Source organism: Mobula hypostoma, chromosome 7 (genome assembly GCF_963921235.1).
Source record: "Mobula hypostoma chromosome 7, sMobHyp1.1, whole genome shotgun sequence".
Taxonomy (NCBI): Eukaryota; Metazoa; Chordata; class Chondrichthyes; order Myliobatiformes; family Myliobatidae; genus Mobula; species Mobula hypostoma.
The window spans coordinates 12,367,330-12,381,985 of NC_086103.1; the positions used below are offsets into that span (position 1 = coordinate 12,367,330).

At 49.1% G+C, this 14,656-nt stretch overlaps 1 protein-coding gene across 2 annotated transcripts in view; it reads left to right on the top strand.

The window, feature by feature from the left end:
- Nucleotides 1–14,656, top strand: part of anxa6 (annexin A6) — a 100,609-nt gene that overhangs the window by 66,266 nt on the left and 19,687 nt on the right. For both annotated transcript variants that reach the window (XM_063053032.1, XM_063053031.1), the window contains exons 15-20: nt 2,692–2,773; nt 5,810–5,904; nt 7,331–7,444; nt 10,109–10,199; nt 12,512–12,591; nt 14,308–14,361. In XM_063053032.1, the coding sequence (XP_062909102.1) occupies nt 2,692–2,773; nt 5,810–5,904; nt 7,331–7,444; nt 10,109–10,199; nt 12,512–12,591; nt 14,308–14,361 (516 nt within the window). The remainder of the gene's footprint in view (nt 1–2,691; nt 2,774–5,809; nt 5,905–7,330; nt 7,445–10,108; nt 10,200–12,511; nt 12,592–14,307; nt 14,362–14,656) is intronic.

Genomic DNA, 14,656 nt, shown 5'->3' on the forward strand with positions numbered 1-14,656 from the left:
TAACAATGGTCCAGTGTGTTGTTTCCTCTGGTATTGCAAGTGATCTGTTGATGGTAATTACTGAGTGATTTTTTTCAGACTGGCCTGGTTAAAATCTCCCAAAACAATAGTGAAGGCGTCAGTCTGCGCTGTTTCGTGCATATTGATTCCATTGCTCAAATCATCTAAAGCCTGATTGACGTTGGCCTGAGGTGGAATGTATACTGCTACCAAAACAACCCCGGAGAACTCCTGTGGTAGGTTAAAAGGTTGGCACCTAACGGCTAGATATTCTGATGAGCAGAATTGGGACAGCACTGATATATTTGTGCACCAAGAAGAGTTGATCATGAGGCAAACTCCTCCACCTCTGCTTTTGAGAGCTTCTATAGATCGATCCTGGTGGTGTATAGTAAACCCGTCGATCTGAATCGCGGCATCCGGTACAGAAGGGGTTAACCAGGATTCCGTGAAACAAAGGACACACACGATCCTAATGTCCCTCTGATTCTGGCTCTGAGATCATTGGTTTTATTCACCAGAGACTGTGCGTTTGCCAGCAAGATAGTCGGTGTAGGGAGTTTAAAACCCCGTTTCCTTAACACACTCGTATTCCTGACCTGCAGCCACGTTCCCTGAGTGGAATCCGGCGAGAAATCGGCATTGTTTCTGTGGGTATTAAGCAGCATTAGTTTGTTTAAACGCATTAAGAAATCTTTGTTGACTGTACTGACCTTGGAAGCAGTTGTGCTTTTCAGCTGTATCAGGCTGAAATGAGAATATTTAGCTGTCGCAATTGAGAGTTCTGCTGCTACACGAGTCGCCCGGAGGCGCCCCGGATGACTCCCCATTGCAGGTGAGAAAACTGCCCTCTCTGGAGGGGAGTGGAGCATGTGCCCTGATGAAGGGTCTTGGCCTGAAATGTTGATGTTTATTCCTCTCCAAAGACCTGCATGACCTGCTGAGTTCCTCCAGCATTTTGTGCACGTTGTGTAAATGCACACAGACAATAGGGTGCAACGTAGATGGTGAGGTTAAACTGTTCATGAAAGAATTTGCAGACAAGTGAAATTGAAATGGCTATCTCAAGCCCTAAAAGTAGATCAATCTTATAGTTTGAATTCACTTAGGTTTCTGCAGCTTTTAAAACATTCCGAACTGTTTCCGAGGCAGTTAGGTGATGGGATGTAGTAAAACAGGCAGTCAGTGCAACAGTGAGCCGTCACCCTGGACAGCGGGAGTTGTCTGGTCAGATTAAGAGTTGAGCTCGTATTGCCCATGTCAGGAGTCCACTGGTTGTAAAGAAGGGCAACTGAGGGTTTACGGTGGCACATTGAGGGTTAAATCCTCTCATGCCATTACATCCTTCTGAAAGCTACTCTGTACAGACTTGTCAGTCGTGAATATGAATGGAGAACATTCTGACACAGAGCTTGTTGTGATACTTCTCACTGTTTAGGTAAAGAAAATAAAAATTGATTTTTGATCTTACCTTCGTGGTAGAATCACAGGCAAACGGCATTAGTCAGTTAAAGAGATGCGTGTACAGAATGCAGACATAGTCTCTTCAGCCTATACAGCCCCCCACCCCAACCTACAGAGTCCCTCCCCTCCTCGACCGCATCTCCCCCTCAACATTCGCCCTCTGTTCCCATTACTCCCTTTCATATCACTCCCACCCCTCTTCTCCCCAATTTACCCTCCTCTCTCCATTCTACCACCCCTTCCTTCCATCTCCCCCTCCCCCTTTCCCCCTCCCCTCCCCCTTCCCCCTCCCCCTCCCCCTTCCCCCCTCCCCCTCCCCCTTCCCCCCTCCCCTTCCCCCTCCCCTTCCCCCTCCCCTTCCCCCTCCCCCTCCCCCTTCCCCCTCCCCCTTCCCCCCTCCCCTTCCCCCCTCCCCCTCCCCCCTCCCCCTCCCCCCCCCCTCCCCCTCCCCCCTCCCCCTCCCCCTTCCCCCTCCCCTTCCCCCTCCCCCTTTCCCCTGCTCCCACTCCCCCTTTCCCCCTCTCCCCCTCCCCTTTCCCCTTTCCCCCTCTCCTTTCCCCCTCCCCCTCCCCTTTCTCCCTCCCCCTTTCCCCCTCCTCCTTCTCCCCCTCCCCTCCTCCTTCTCCCCACCCCTCCCCCCTTTCCCACACCACTCGCTATCTTCCCTTTCCACCCCGACCTTGACATCAATTTTCCCCCTCCCTATCCCTCAACGCCGTAGCGGGGACTCCCACCCTCTCTCCCCTTTGAACTATTGCACTTTGCAGTCCCGGGGTTACTGTCTCTTTAAGTGATGAACTGGGTTTGCGGAATCTGCTGCTCTTCCACTAACGCTGCTCTGCTGACGCTCGCAGTGGGTTTGGGTGGGTTTGGGTGGGTGGGCACACCAGCTGTTGAGGCTAAACCCAACCCCCCCCCACCCAAACGTTGACTGTTTATTCCTCTCTATAGATGCTACCTGACCTGCTGAGTTGCTGCGGCGTTTTGTGTGTGTTGTTCTTGCGAACTCTACTGGCTCCCGCTCACTGCACCTGCTTCCTAACGCAGTGGGTCAAACGGCTGCTTATTCCGCTTGCACTCAGTGACCGCTATCGAGTTTCATTCACTCAGGACCCTGAGGGCGCAGGGTTTGGGGTTCACTGCTCTCCCCCTCGCACTCATCAACTCTCTCTGCTTCCCCACGCCCTCACTGACCAATGCTTCTTACTTTCCTTTTCCCCACAACAGCTGAAGGGGACGATACGCCCAGCTGCCGACTTCAAACCTGAGGTGGACGTAAAGGCCCTCCGCAAGGCGATGAAAGGAATAGGTCAGAGTTGCGGAAGCTTCCAGAAGCATTGCAGCTTATTGTCGGATGGCTGGTGCTTTAATTTACTCTCTCCCCATCCCATCTGTGAATCTAATTGCCAGAGAGGCGGCTTGGGATCCTGACTAAGAGTTTTGAACTGCTAGAAGTTATTTGTTTATTGAGATATACAACATGGAACAGGCCCTTCCGGCCTTTCGAGCTGCGCGGCCAGCGACCCTTGACATAACGCTAGCCTAATGACAGGGCAATTTACAGTCACCAATGAACATCTTTGCACTGTGGGAGGAAACTGGAGCACTCGGAGCAAACCCATGCTTTCACAGGGAGAACGTACAAACTCCTTACAGATGACATGGGGATTGAACTCTGAACTCTAAGGCCTCGAGCTGTAAAAACTTTGCGCCAGCCACTACATTACTATGACACCCACGGTACAGAAACAGAATCACTTTTCATCACTGAAGCACGGGAGCAGATTTGTTGTTTTGTGACAGTAGTACAGTGCAATACATTAAACATTCATTATAAGTTACAAGAAACATATATTTTAAAAAGTGCAAACAGAGACAAATAGAGAGGGGGTGTGCATGGTCTGTTCAGAATTCTGATGGCAGAGGGGGAGAAGCAGTTCCTGAAACGTCTTCATGATGAGGGTCTTGAATGATGGATGCTGCCTGTTTGAGGCATTCACCTTTTCAAAGTGCCCTCGATGCTGGGGGGGCTGGTGCCCATGATGAAGCTGGCCAATTTCCTTACAACTCCCCTCACCCACCCACCTTCCCCCTCACCTGGTCTCACCTATCACCTCCCAGTGTCTCACTTCATCCCCCTCACCTGGTCTCACCTATCACCTCCCAGTGTCTCACTTCATCCCCCCTCCCCACCCACCTTCCCCTTCACCTGGTCTCACCTATCACCTCCCAGTGTCTCACTTCATCCCCCTCACCTGGTCTCACCTATCACCTCCCAGTGTCTCACTTCATCCCCCCCTCCCCACCCACCTTCCCCTTCACCTGGTCTCACCTATCACCTCCCAGTATCTCACTTCATCCCCCTCCCCACCCACCCACCTTCCCCCTCACCTGGTCTCACCTATCACCTCCCAGTGTCTCACTTCATCCCCCTCACCTGGTGTCACCTATCACCTCCCAGTGTCTCACTTCATCCCCACCCCCACCCGCCCACCTTCCCCCTCACCTAGTCTCACCTATCACCTGCTAGCTTGTCCTCTTTCCCCTCCGTCCAACTTTTTATTCGGGCATCTTCCCTCTTCCTTTCCAGTCCTGATGAGGGTCTTGGCCCAAAGCATCAATTGTTTACTCTTTTCCATAGATACTGCGTGACCTGCTGAGTCTGTGTGTGTGTTACCATCTGGATCGCAGAGGGTTAGAGGTATAAGATGATGAGAGGCAGACAATTGTGTGGGCAGCTGAGGGCTTTTTCCCAGGGCTGAAGTGGTATCACGAGAGGGCACAGTTTTAAGGTGCTTAGAAGTGGGTACAAGGGGGATGTCGGAGATAAGTTTTTCACTCAGAGAGTGTTGGGCGTGTGGAATGCACTACCAGTCATGGTGGTAGAGGCAGACACAATAGGGCCTTTTAACAGCCTCTTTGATAGGTACATGGAGCTTAGAAAATAGAGGGCTATGCAGTAGGGAAATTCTGGGCAGTTTCTAGAGTAGGTTACATGGTCAGCAGAACATTGTGGGCCGAAGGGCCTGTAATGTGCTGTATGACTAGTGAACTAGATTAGATTTTACAAGAATCCTCTCATTTGGTGACCACTGTAAGTTGTGGTACACTTCATGTTTAAATGAAATAATTAATTTGTGTGTCACGGTATTGTAGCGGTTAGCACAACTCTATCATAGTTCGGACATCACAGTTTGGAGTTTAATTCTGGCATCCTTGGTAAGGCGTTTGTAAGTACTCCCCATTAACGTGGGGGTCTCCTCTGGGTGCTCTGTTTCCTCCCACAGTGCACGGTTAGTAGGTTAATTGGTGATTGTAAACTGTCCTGTGATTAGGGTGGGGTTAAATAGGTGGGTCACTGGGCAGTGCACTTGTTGGGTTGGAAGGGGAGAAACGGGAGTGGGGGTGCAGGGAGGTACAGTGTATATTCCTCGTTGCTTTTGTCTCTTCCCGTTGGCTCTCAGTGGGGAGGGGATTCCCCCCGGTGATCGGAGGGAAGACGTTGAAGGGCGCCACATTAGGGTAGCAGTTAGTGCGACGCTGTTACCGCTCGGGGTGTTGGAGTTCGGAGTTCAATTCCGATGTCCTCTTTTAGAAAGTCTTACGTTTTCCTGTGATCATGTGGGTTTCTTCCGGGTGCTTTGGTTTCCTTCCACAGTCCAAAGGTTAGTAGGGTAATAGATCACTGTAAATTGTCCCATGGTTTGGGTAGTTGGTGTTAAATCGGGGGTTTGCTGGGCACTGCGTCTCATTGGGCTGGAAGGGCCTGATCCTCTCTGTATCTCTGTTCCTCTCTGTATCTGTGAACCTCTCTGTATCCGTGTTCCTCTCTGTATCCGTGTACCTCCCTGTATCCGTGTACCTCCCTGTATCCGTGTTCCTCTCTGTATCTCTGTTCCTCTCTGTATCCGTATTCCTCTCTGTATCCATGTACCCCTCTGTATCCGTGTTCCTCCCTGTATCCGTGTACCTCCCTGTATCCGTGTTCCTCCCTGTATCCGTGTTCCTCCCTGTATCCGTGTTCCTCCCTGTATCCGTGTACCTCCCTGTATCCGTGTTCCTCCCTGTATCCGTGTTCCTCCCTGTATCCGTGTTCCTCCCTGTATCCGTGTACCTCCCTGTATCCCTGTTCCTCTCTGTATCCGTGTTCCTCCCTGTATCCGTGTTCCTCCCTGTATCCGTGTACCTCCCTGTATCCGTGTTCCTCCCTGTATCCGTGTTCCTCCCTGTATCCCTGTTCCTCTCTGTATCCGTATACCTCCCTGTATCCGTGTTCCTCTCTGTATCCCTGTTCCTCCCTGTATCTGTACACTCGCTAACTCAGGCCGCCTGCTCTCTTGTCCAGGCACTGACGAGGAGGCGATCATCAACATAATTTCCCAGAGGAGCAATGCACAAAGACAGCATCTCCGGCAGCAGTTCAAATCCCAGCTGGGCCGGGTAGGTCCTCGGCGTCTCGAAGGATAGAGGCCAACGTATTCAGACATGAGATCTTAAGGGCACTGTTGTAGGGAAATAAGTTCGTGGATTCAGTAAAGGGGGCAGAAGACACAAACTGTTTAAAATTTTAACCATTTATCAACAACGACAAGCACTAAAATGTTCAAGTTACAGAGATGGGGGCCCTCTACCTGCACTACCCTTCCAGTCTTTCCACAGCACGGCCTACACAACCCCCAGTCCACGGTGATTCAGAGAGCTGGAGCTGCACAAGCACTACATTGAAATGTTAGCTGTACCCTGGTGCCAAAAGCAGCCAATGGAAGGCCTACAGTTTTCTTCAAGTGGGCCAGTCAACAGATAACATGGTGGCTGTGGCTTTTGACCAGCAGATAGTCTTTACCCTCTGTGTTTATCTTGTGGCAGCGGTACAGTGCTGAAACCTAATTCTGATTCGCTGCATATAAAATCACTATAACTTATAATAAATAAATAAATTTGGATTCACGGCCATTCAGGAATCTGATGGCGGAAGGGAAGAAGCTGCTCCTAAGATGTTGAATGTGTATCTTCAGGCTCCTGTACCTCCCCCAATGAGAAGAGGGCATGTCCTGGGTGATGGGGGTCCTTAATGATGGATGCCGACTTTTTGAGGTGTCGCCTTGGAGAAGTATTAGGAGCATTTAAGAGATTTTTAGATGGATGAAAGGAAAACCCCGAGGGTTATGTGGGAGGAGAGGGTTAGGTTGATCTTAAAATAGGCTAAAATGTTGGCACGTTGTGGGCTGAGGGGCCCGTACTGTGTTGTAATGTTCTGTGCCCTCGATGGTGGGAAGGCTAGTGCCCATGATGGAGCTGGCTAAGCTCACAGCCCTGCGCAGTGTCCCCTTCGTGCCAGACGGGGGTACAACCAGTCAGAATGGTCTCTGCGGTATGTAAATCCGTAGAGGTTTGCTATGACATACCAACTCTTCTCAAAAGCACAAGAGATTCTGCAGACGGTTAAAGGAATGGAGAGGGAGGGGCTGCGCTGTGTCTGGAATTAGACAGGCAGTGTGGTCATGAGGGAGGGGGTAAAAGAAAGGCTTAGTAGACTGGTAGGAGGGTGAGAGGATGGTGCAGTTAGATCAAGGGGGTGAGTTGGAGGGAGGGATTACTGGGGCTGCATGGGGAAAGTGGGTATGGGTGTGGGTACGGGTTTGGACTGAGCGGAATGGATTAGACGGGGTGGTTGGGTGGAGGGGTATTATTGTGGAGCTGGAACGAGATTTAGGAGAGGGTGAGGGAATGGTGTATTGGGCTGAGGTGGGGATTAGACTGTGGGGAGGTTATCGGGCTGGAGGGGACGTTACTCTGGGTGTGTGGTGGAGCACGGTTTGATCTGGGGCAGCCCTTCACTCTCACAGTCTCCCCCCCCTCTCCCCAGGACCTGATGGCCGACCTGAAGTCTGAGGTTGGTGGAAACCTGCAGCGCATCCTCCTGGGCCTCATGATGACTGCCGCTGAGTTTGATGCCAAACAGCTTCAGAAGGCAATGAAGGTGAGTTGTGTTCTGGCCCACACCCCTCCTGAGATCGACCAAGATCATTGGCTCAGCTCAGAGACTGCACTCCAACCCTTTATAGATGTTCTTCATCTCTTGAGTGGGGTTTTAATTTTGAATCCCCCTTCTTTTATTCCCCACTTTGGCCTCTGACCTCTTCTCCTCACCTACCCATCACCTCCCCCGGTAACCCTCTTCCTTCCCTTTCTCCCATGGTCCACTCTCCTCTCCGGTCAGATTCCATCTCCTCCAACCCTTTACCTTTCCCACCCTCTGCTTCACCTATCACCTTTCACCTTATCCTCTTTCCTCTCTCCTCTCTTTCCACTTTTTCATCCTGGCTTCTTCCCTCTTTCTTTCTGGTCCTGAAGAAGGGTCTCAGCCCAAAACGTCAACTGTTTATTCATTTCCATTGACGCTGCCTGGCCTGCTGAGTTCCTCCAGCATTTTGTGTGTGTTGCTCTGGATTTCCAGCATCTGTAGACTTTGTAGAATCATGGGAAACAAACCCCTCGGCCCACCTGAGGCTTTACAAGGATTTGGTCAGGCTGCGTGGAGTATCATCAGCAGTTTTGGGCCCTCTATCTAAGAAAGGATGTGCTGGCATTGGAGAGGGCCCGGAGGGGCTCACGAGAATGATCCCAGGAATGAAAGGGTCAACGTAGCAGAAGCGTTTGACAGGTCTGGGCCTGTACTCGCTGGAGTTTAGAGGAATGGGAAAAGATCTAATTGAAACCCATCGCATATTGAAAAGGCCCGAAAGAGTGGATGTTTTTAGTAGTGGGGGAGTGTAGGACCAGAGGGCACAGCCTCAGAATACAAGGAAGTCCCTTTAGAACAGAGATGAGGAGGAATTTCTTTAGCCAGAGGGTGGTGAATCTGTGGAATTCATTGCCACAGACGGCTGTAGAGACCAAGACATTAGTATGTTTAAAGTGGAGGTTGATAGGTTCTTGATTAGTCAGGGTATCAAAGCTTACAGGGAGAAGGGGTTGAGAGAGATAATAAATCAGACGTGATGGAGTGGTGTGGTGGATTTGATGGGCTGAATGGCCTAATTCTTCTTCTATGCTTTGTGATCTTCTCCCCATTCAATCCTGGCATGCCAGCATTTATTACTCATCCCTACACTGAGCATAAAGTTACGAGTCAGGTCCAGAAGGAGAAAGTGGGCTGGTTAATGTGCCAGGGAAGGGGAACTGAAAACTAGGGAGTATAGGTTGAAGATGAGAGGGGAAAGATCATCAACGAGGATGTGCTGGGGGCAGCCCACAAGTGTTGCCACGTTGCCGGCACGAACACAGCATGCCCACAGCTTACTAACCCTAACCCGTCGCCTTTGGAATGTGGGCGGAACCCAGAGCACCCGGAGAGAACACATGCGGTCACGGGAAGAACCTACAAACTCCTTGCGGACAGAGGCACGAATTGAACCCGGACCGCTGGCACCGTAGTAGCATTACGCTACCCTCTCTGCGTGTGGGAAGAAACTTCTTCCCCCAGAGGGTTGTGTGCATGTCCAGCGAGCTGCCAGATGAAGTGGCAGAGGTGGGTACACGAACAACGTTTAAAAGATATTTGGACAGATGCATGGATAGGAAATGTTTAGGGGGTGATGGATCTAACTGTTTAATTCTTAGATTAGACTATTTAATTGTTATTTTCTTGGTAGTTTAACCGTTAATTGTTTGCTTATATTTGATCTTACAGGAATTACTGAGTATGCTTCTTAGTGGTGACAATATGTATATGCAAGTTCAGTCTGTTCCTCATGGTTATACAAAGTATAATTTGAAAGGTTCTGGAAGCTTCTTTGTTCTGCATTATTGAATAAGAGCTATCTCATTGGTTAACTCTTATCTACAAATTTAAATGGAAATTTCCCATAAAAGAGCTTCTCCATGCTGGGTGCCATTTTCTTAATCTTAGCATTTTAGGTACTAAGCCCAGCTGAACCATTTCTACTCACAGGAGTAGGCAACGGCAAGTTTCTAGTGCCTTAAATCAAGTTGTTTTGGGCAGACGGGGCTCATCAGCCGTGATTGGCAGCTCATCTAGGAGAAGGAAAACTCTGATCTTAAACTTCTGCTGCCTTGTGGCCATCCATTCATGGCTTTGGGAGTAAACCCTGAGGCAAAATCTGGAGTTAAGGCAATCCTACGTTGGGGTCAATGCTGACTGGCAACTCCTGCGATGCCACTGGTGCTAAACTATCTGTCGCTGCCATTTCTTTGGGTTCATCAGCTGCATGGGGAGGGGGAACCTGCTACATAGGCAACGGCAAACTCTTCGTATCGTACTGTCCTGGCTTGTGTACCAGCTTGTATATCATGTAGACAGGACACAATGTCCATGGTCAACCCCAATCAATGGAGGGCACCCAGCATCTTAGTCTCTTTGTCTTTAAGCTTTCTGCTTCTAACTCCTGTTCCAGTTCCCTTTGTTCTATCAACGCTTAATAAAATGATCATGAAGCTACAGGTTTGTGCCTTTTTCCTGACTTCTGAAAGAACCGTGGATTGAAAACCTCAGAATCCAACAATGGACTTTGGGCAAATGTGGGCAACTGGGACTTGCTCGGGCAGCGTGCTTAGTGCGGATGAGTTGGGTTGAAGGACCTGTTTCCGAGCTGTGTGACCATCACATTCTTGTTTTGCACAGGGTGCGGGCACGGACGAACGGGCCCTGATCGAAATTCTTACCACAAGGACAAATCATGAGATTTCGGACATCAAGGAGACCTACAAGGAGGGTGAGTTTTCATGACCTAGTCCTAATCCAAGTTTCTCTCTCACATCCCGGCTGTGAGAATATTTGGGATTTATCTATCACCTCATTATAGGATGAACGTGGAAGCCTTAGCAGGGGTTCCCAACCTGGGATCCTCGGACCCCTTGTTTAATGGTAGGGGCCTATGGCATCGAAAAGGTGTAGACGAGATCTGGACTAGAGAGCATGTCTTATGAGGATAGGTTGAGCGAGCTAGACCTTTTCTCTTTGAAGCAAAAGAAGATGAGACTTGATAGAAGTGTACAAGATGATAAGAGGCATAAATTGAGTGGACATTCAGAGACTTTTCCCCAAAGTGGAAATGGCTAATACCTGGGGGCATAATTTTAAAACAATTGGAGGAAAGTATAGCGGGTGTCGGAGGTAGGTTTTTTACACAAGAGAGTGGTGGGTGTGTGTAACACCCTGCCGGGGTGTTGATAGAGGCAGATACATTAGGGACATTTAAGAGACTCTCAGGCAGGTGCATGGATGGTAGAAAAATGGAAGCTTTGTGGGAGGAAAGGGTTAAATTGGAGTAGGTTAAAGGGCCAGCTCAACATCATGGGCCGAAGGGCATGTAGTGTGCTGTACTGTTCTGTGTTTTATTTATTGTTTGTCTGTTTTGTATTGTTTTCTTTTTGTTGTATTTGGCCGAATGTGAATTATTATTGACGTTGAATTATTATTTATTCTTGTCACACACTGCGAGATACGGTGAGAAGGTTTAGTCTGCGAGATACGGTGAGAAGGTTTAGTCTGCGAGATACGGTGAGAAGGTTTTGTTTGCGAGATACGGTGAGAAGGTTTAGTTTGCGAGATACGGTGAGAAGGTTTTGTTTGCGAGATACGGTGAGAAGGTTTAGTTTGCGAGATACAGTGAGAAGGTTTAGTTTGCGAGATACAGTGAGAAGGTTTAGTTTGCGAGATACAGTGAGAAGGTTTTGTTTGCGAGATACGGTGAGAAGGTTTTGTTTGCGAGATACGGTGAGAAGGTTTTGTGTGCGAGATACGGTGAGAAGGTTTAGTCTGCGAGATACGGTGAGAAGGTTTAGTCTGCGAGATACGGTGAGAAGGTTTAGTCTGCGAGATACGGTGAGAAGGTTTAGTCTGTGAGATACGGTGAGAAGGTTTAGTTTGCGAGATACGGTGAGAAGGTTTAGTTTGCGAGATACAGTGAGAAGGTTTAGTTTGCGAGATACAGTGAGGAGGTTTAGTCTGCATGTCATCCAGACAGGCTGTTCCTAACAACACAGGATGCTGAATGAGGCTTTATTCCCCCGAATGTAGAAGATTGAAGGGAGATTTGGTAGAGCAGGGGTTTCCACACAGACCCCTCGGTTAATGGTTGGGGTGCGTGACATAAAAGAGATTGGAAACCTCTGTGATAGAGGTATCTAGAATTATGGAGGGGTATAGATAGGGTAATAGGGTAAGTGCCAGCAGGCTTCTTCCACCGAGGTTGGAGGAGATTAGAACTGGAGGTCATGGGTGAGGGGTGAAAGTTGAACTGTTTCAGGGGGAACATGAGTGTGGAACGAGCTGCCAATGCAAGTGGTAGATGCTGGGTCAATTTCAACATTTAAGAGAAGTTTGTATAGGTACATGGATGGGAGGGGTATGGAAGAGGCTATGGTCCAGGTGCAGGCCAATGGGAGTAGGCAGGTTGATAGTTCAGCATGCACTAGATAATCCAAAGAGCCTGATTATGTGCGTAGTAGTCTGACTTGATGATTCTACAGAGAGAGTGCAGTGCAGGCAGACAATAAGGTGTAAGGTCGTAACAAGGGAGATTGTGAGGCCAAGAGTCCATCCTACTGGGATTGGACTCCATTTTCTTGTACAAGGGAACTATTCAATAATCCGATAACAGTGGGGTAGAAGTTGTCCTTGTGCTTGGTGGTACATGCTTTCACGTTTTTGTTATCTGCTGCCTGATGGAAAAACTTAAATTTAGAGATGGCTTTGTAAAATAAAGAGTCACCCAATTAAGGCAAAATGTTTCTCTTGCGGTAGTGAGTCGCTCCCGTGAAGGGCGGTGGAAACAGAGCGTTCGAGTATTTTCTCAGGGGGTGATGATTCGTGCGGGGGGCGGGTGGTGAACTGATTCCGAGACTGAGGAGCTGAAATGAAAATGAGATCAGCCATACGGTGTGGCACACGTTGTTCTCTGCCCCCTGCTCAAATGGCAGACCTGAGACGGAGAGGGGGAGGGAGGGAGAGAGAGAAACAGAGATGGAGAGAGAGGGTCATCGGTATCACATTGGTGTGTTTACGTTTCCGTTCTCTCTGCAGCCTATCACAGCAGTTTAGAAGACGATGTCGGCTCTGAAACGTCTGGTCACTTCAAGAGATTCCTTATTTCACTAATCCAGGTACAAGATGACTGAAGACCATGGAATAAGTGCTGTTGCTCTGTCTGGTTTGCACTGGTGTCTTGGACCAGCTGTGCCTTCAGCTCAGTAGTCAGTCCCTCGGAGATCTGAATCAGAATCAGGTTTATTGTCACTGACGTATACGATGGGAAATTTGTTTTGTGGCAACAGTTCAGTGCCTAGACATAAAGATTAGTATAAATTACAAAACATGAGTGATGTTCAAGTGTCCGAGGGCCATTCAGAGATCTGATGGTGGAGGGGAAGAAGCTGTTCCTGAAACGTTGAGTGTGTGTCTTCAGGATCCTTCCTGACAGTAGTAACGAGGAGAGGGCGTGTTCAGGATGACGGTCCTTAATGAGGCATCACCTTGATGCATCACCTCTTGAAGATGTTCTTGATGGTTTTGAAGTTAGTGCCCACGATGGAGCTGCCTGAGTCTACAACCATCTGCGATTTCTTCCAATCCTGTGCAGTGGAACTTCGTACCAGGCAGTGATTAAACCTGTGAGAACGCTCTCCCTTGTACAACTGTGGAAATATGCTAGACGTACTGAATCCCCTCAAACCCTTAAGGAAGTAGAGCTGCTGGTGTGACTACTTAATGATTGTATCAATGTGTTGGGCCGAGGATAGATTGTCTGAGATGTCGGTGTCCAGTCACTAGAAGTTGCTCATCCTTTCCACTGCAGACCCCTTGATGAGGACGAGCGTGTTCATCCCCCAGAGTAAATAATCAGCTCCCTGGAAACTCTGGGACACAGCACGCACGAGATCCTGTGTAAAACTCAGCACCTCTAGTTCTGTTCCTTCAGGTTGTTATATCTGGGGATGTCGGGGGGATGAGCTCCAGCTGCCAGAGAAATGCTCCCAATGGTGTGTGTGTCAGATAGACTCTGACAACCAACCCAGCTCCTGGCTCTCATGTGCCGCTCAGCTGGGAAGCCCAGTGGAACCAATTCTAATGACGAGAATGGGCAAAGATGGGTTACTGGCACCTTAAAACCAGTCACTTTGGGCAAATGGGGCTTTTCAACCATGGTTAGCAGCTTGACTAGGAGAGGGAAAGCTCTGATCTCAAACTTCCACTGCCTTGCAGCTAATACCCAGTCATAGATAAGGCTCCGGGAGAAAACCTTGAGGGAAAAATCCGGGGCTGGAGTCCCCAGGGCAGTCCTGCATTGAGTTCAGTGCTGACTGGCAACTCCTGCGATGCCGCTGGTATTAAACTGTATCGGTCTCTGCCGTTCCTTTGGATTCATCAGCTGCAGGGAGAGGGGGCTCCATAATGTACTGGCCTGGCCTGTGTACTGGCTTGCATATAATGTACTGGCCTGGCCTGTGTACTGGCTTGTGTGTAATGTAGATAATAACATGCAATGTCAACCCCATCCACCAGAGGGCCCTATTCCTCCAACTCCCTGCAATCATTTCCCATCAGGAGCCTTCGGTCCCACACCACCAGGTTCAGGAACAGTAACTACCCGACAACCATCAGACTTCTGAGCCAGTGTGGATCACTTCCCTCACCTCAACACTGAACTGATTCCACAACCTGCAGGCTCATTTGTAAGGATTCCACTTCTCCTGTCTGTTTATGTGTACCTTTTTGTAAATTCTCTTGTATTTCTGTACTTTCCTGTGAATGCCTGCGAGAGCGTGAGTCACATGGCGATGTATGGTGACATCGGTGTACTTTTTGTTTTCTCACGACAGGCCAATCGAGAGGAGGGTGACGCAGATTTGGCTCGTGCAGCAGAAGATGCCAAGGTACGGAAAAAGTACAGAGGACAGAATTTACACCTGGGGATGCCAAAAGCATACTGAAGGGGGAAATGATTTTAAAAACTGCAGATGTTGGAAATCTGAAATAGAACCAGAAAATACACAAAGTGCTGTAGGAACTCAGCAGATCAGACAGCATCTATGGAGAGGTGCCATTCTGAGGCTGTGCCCTGTGGTCCTAGACTCCCCCACTATAGGAAACGTCCTTTGCACATCCACTCTATCTAGGCCTTTCGATATTTGATGGGTTTCAGTGAGACCTCGCCCCTCCCCATTCTCC